Raw genomic sequence first — 3086 nt, 5'->3', positions numbered from 1 at the left:
GGTTAAATGATCCGTAGTACATGATATGTAGCCCTGTACCCCCTTTTCCACTTACAGAGCTAGGTTATTTTTCTTTTAAATAAATATTAATGTATTTTAATGGTATCTATCTACCAGTAGCTGCCTCATTTCCCACCCTCGGCTTATATTCGGGACGGCTTATACTCGAGTATATACGGTAGATATATGTATGTATATATTATTTGCTGCTGTAGATCCGCATTCCGGCCCATCTTGGTTGGAATTACAGGCGACTCCCATTTCTCTGGCCAGACTGTGCGTGGAGTCTCTTCATGCATCCAGTCGTCGGTCTGTGTGGCCCCAGATTAGCCTCTTCTCTGTAGGGGGACAGAATCATGCGTTCGCTCCCCGGAGTCTGACATGCGTGTGTGTCTTATTTCAAAATTGGCATCATTGCCAAGGATGATAACGGAGGGACTCGTCCCATCACGCATCTACCTTTACTCTCTGCGTGGTGCTCTGGGTGACCGATCACCTTCATTAATGGGTTTATATCTGATCTATATTTGCTGCTCATTAGAGGAGAAGATTAGTGCAATCAGAGACCCCCCCTCCCCCTCAGCGTGAGCGCAGCCTCTATGGCGATTTTATATGAATGATTTGCTTTTGTCTCTTCACAGCCGCCAGAACCAGCTGAAAGACCAACAACAGCAGCAACAGCAGCAACCTCCTCCGCCGCCGCCACCGCCGGTGGTGTCCTTGTGTCAGCTCGCCGATGACGTGGACTGTCTGACCGTCCCGCGTTACAAGAGAGACCTGGTGCAGAAATTGAAGATCCTGAGGCAGGAGCTGTCCCAGCAGCAGCCTCAAGCCGGCCATTGCCGCATCGAGGTGTCGCGGGAGGAGATCTTTGAGGTACGTTCCTCTGAAACCGGGTTCGTGATGATTTGGATGTAAGCGGTGGGCGCGTCCGGTGACCAGATGACGGACATTTGCCCCTATTGCCCTTACGCGGGCTGGATGCGGTCATAAACCTAAAAACTTGGGTCACATGATCATGTTTAGAAAGGGGGTCCCCCGTTAGCATATCATGTTTTTGGCCCACGTCAGCATCGCTCGGCTGTCATCGGCGACATGTTCAACAGCATTTGAAGGCTGTAAGATTCCCATCAGAGCCAGATCGGGGGTCCATCCAAAATATGAGGAGGAATGGCTTGGACCCCCCCTGTCTGTAGCCCCATGAGGGAGATTTCTCTTCATTGTCCGTCCAGGAGACGCAGGAAGAGGTGCAAGGACAGTCCACTGTTATAGAGCTGTCATTACGGCCGGTGTCCCCATCAGAAGATTTCCCCTCTGTTCCTCTTGAGGTGACAACGGTTCTATTTTGGATTCTCCATCCGTTTCTCCCACACCTCATCCAAACCTAGAAGTCCAAGTGAGGTTGCAGCCCCCGGGGGGGGGGATCTCATCTCATGTTCCATCTCTTACAGGAGTCCTACAGACAGGTGATGAAGATGAGGCCGAAGGACTTGTGGAAGAGACTTATGATCAAATTCCGGGGGGAAGAAGGCTTGGACTATGGCGGGGTGGCCAGGTATGTATTGGTGTGCTTGTGTAGCCCCCCCCCCGTAGTCCGTCCTGCAATGGGAGGATGATTGGAGGAGGGGTATCTTGTGACCTTGCAGAACTCCGGGGCTCAGTGTGGTGTCTTTGTTGTTGTTTTGCAGAGAGTGGCTTTACCTTTTGTCTCACGAGATGCTGAATCCGTACTACGGCCTCTTCCAGTATTCCCGGGATGACATCTACACGCTACAGATCAACCCAGATTCTGCCGTCAACCCGGTACGTGGCTCCCATCCTTCTCTGCTCCCCGTAGCATTGGGATCTGTGACCTCGTATGGTTTTGTCTAGGGACGCACCGACACCGGAATTTTAGTATGAGTACGGATCATTTTTTTCCGGTACTCGCCGATACCAATTACCGAGTACCGGAAGTCCCATTCAGGAAGCCAGGCGCTGTGTAATGACTCGCCACCCGGCTTCCCGATTAACAATCAAGTCCGTCCCCTCTTACCATGTCCAGCCCGTCACCCCCGGGGCCTCTCCAGCCAGAACGCGGCCTTCCTCCGGTACCCAGCGCTGGAGCCGTCTGGCCAGCCAATCAGAAAGCCGGGCGCCTTGTAATGCTGCGACGCCTTGCTTTCTGATTGGCCGGCTCCATGCTCCCTTGTCATTAGATGACGAGGGAGCATGAAGCCAGCTTTCCCGGCCAATCAGAATTCCGGGCAGCGCCTCAGTACACGCTTCCTGATTGGCCGTGAAGTCGGCTCCCCGGGTGTCTTACCTTGTCCAGCCTGTCACCCCCGGGGGCCTCTCCAGCCAGGACGCGGCCTTCCTCCAATAGCCGTCTGGCCGGCCAATCAGGAAGCCGTGTAATGACACGACGCCCTGCTTTCTGATTGGTCGGGAGAGCCGGCTTCATGCTCCCTCGTCATGAGATGATGAGGGAGCATGAAGCCCGTTCCCCGGCCAATCAGAATGCTGGCTAATCCTTCCTGGTTAGCCAGCTTCCCGACCAATCAGGAAGCCGGGCAGCGCCTCATTACACGGCGCCCCGGCTTCCTGATTGGCCGGGAAGTCGGCTCCATGCGCTCTCATCACAAATGACGAGAGACGGGAAACAGGGCAACGTGTAATGATGCGCCGCCCGGCTTCCTGATACAGGAAGTATCGTGCTAGGTATCGGAGCATTTGGGTGAGTACTGGCCCAAATACTCGGTATCGGCACCGATATCAATACTACTATCGGTACCGGTGCATCCCTAGTTTTTTCCCGTCACTCACTGACAGAGGTCTGACTCTCTCTCTCTCCAGGAACATCTCTCCTACTTCCACTTTGTGGGGAGGATTATGGGAATGGCCGTATTCCACGGGCACTACATTGACGGAGGCTTCACGTTACCCTTCTATAAGCAGCTGCTTGGGAAACCCATCACGCTGGACGACATGGAGTCTGTGGACCCCGACCTACATAACAGCCTGGTCTGGATCCTGTAAGTTACCTGCCTAAGAGTCTTCCTCTGTGTACATGGCGGTGCGAGCGCCCCCCCCCCCCCCTCTGGGGC

The 3086-nt window shown here is 54.0% G+C and overlaps 1 protein-coding gene across 1 annotated transcript in view; it reads left to right on the top strand.

Annotated features, from left to right (window-relative positions):
- SMURF2 (SMAD specific E3 ubiquitin protein ligase 2) overlaps positions 1 to 3086 on the top strand; it is a 26508-nt gene that overhangs the window by 18264 nt on the left and 5158 nt on the right. The window contains exons 10-13 of the mRNA XM_018569270.1: positions 642 to 876; positions 1452 to 1555; positions 1689 to 1803; positions 2836 to 3014. Coding sequence (XP_018424772.1) covers positions 642 to 876; positions 1452 to 1555; positions 1689 to 1803; positions 2836 to 3014 — 633 coding nt within the window. The remainder of the gene's footprint in view (positions 1 to 641; positions 877 to 1451; positions 1556 to 1688; positions 1804 to 2835; positions 3015 to 3086) is intronic.

Source organism: Nanorana parkeri, unplaced genomic scaffold (genome assembly GCF_000935625.1).
Source record: "Nanorana parkeri isolate BGI_ZX_2015 unplaced genomic scaffold, ASM93562v1 scaffold1316, whole genome shotgun sequence".
Taxonomy (NCBI): domain Eukaryota; kingdom Metazoa; phylum Chordata; class Amphibia; order Anura; family Dicroglossidae; genus Nanorana; species Nanorana parkeri.
The sequence above is the reverse complement of the archived record's forward strand: the minus strand, read 5'-3'. Positions and strand labels throughout refer to the sequence as shown.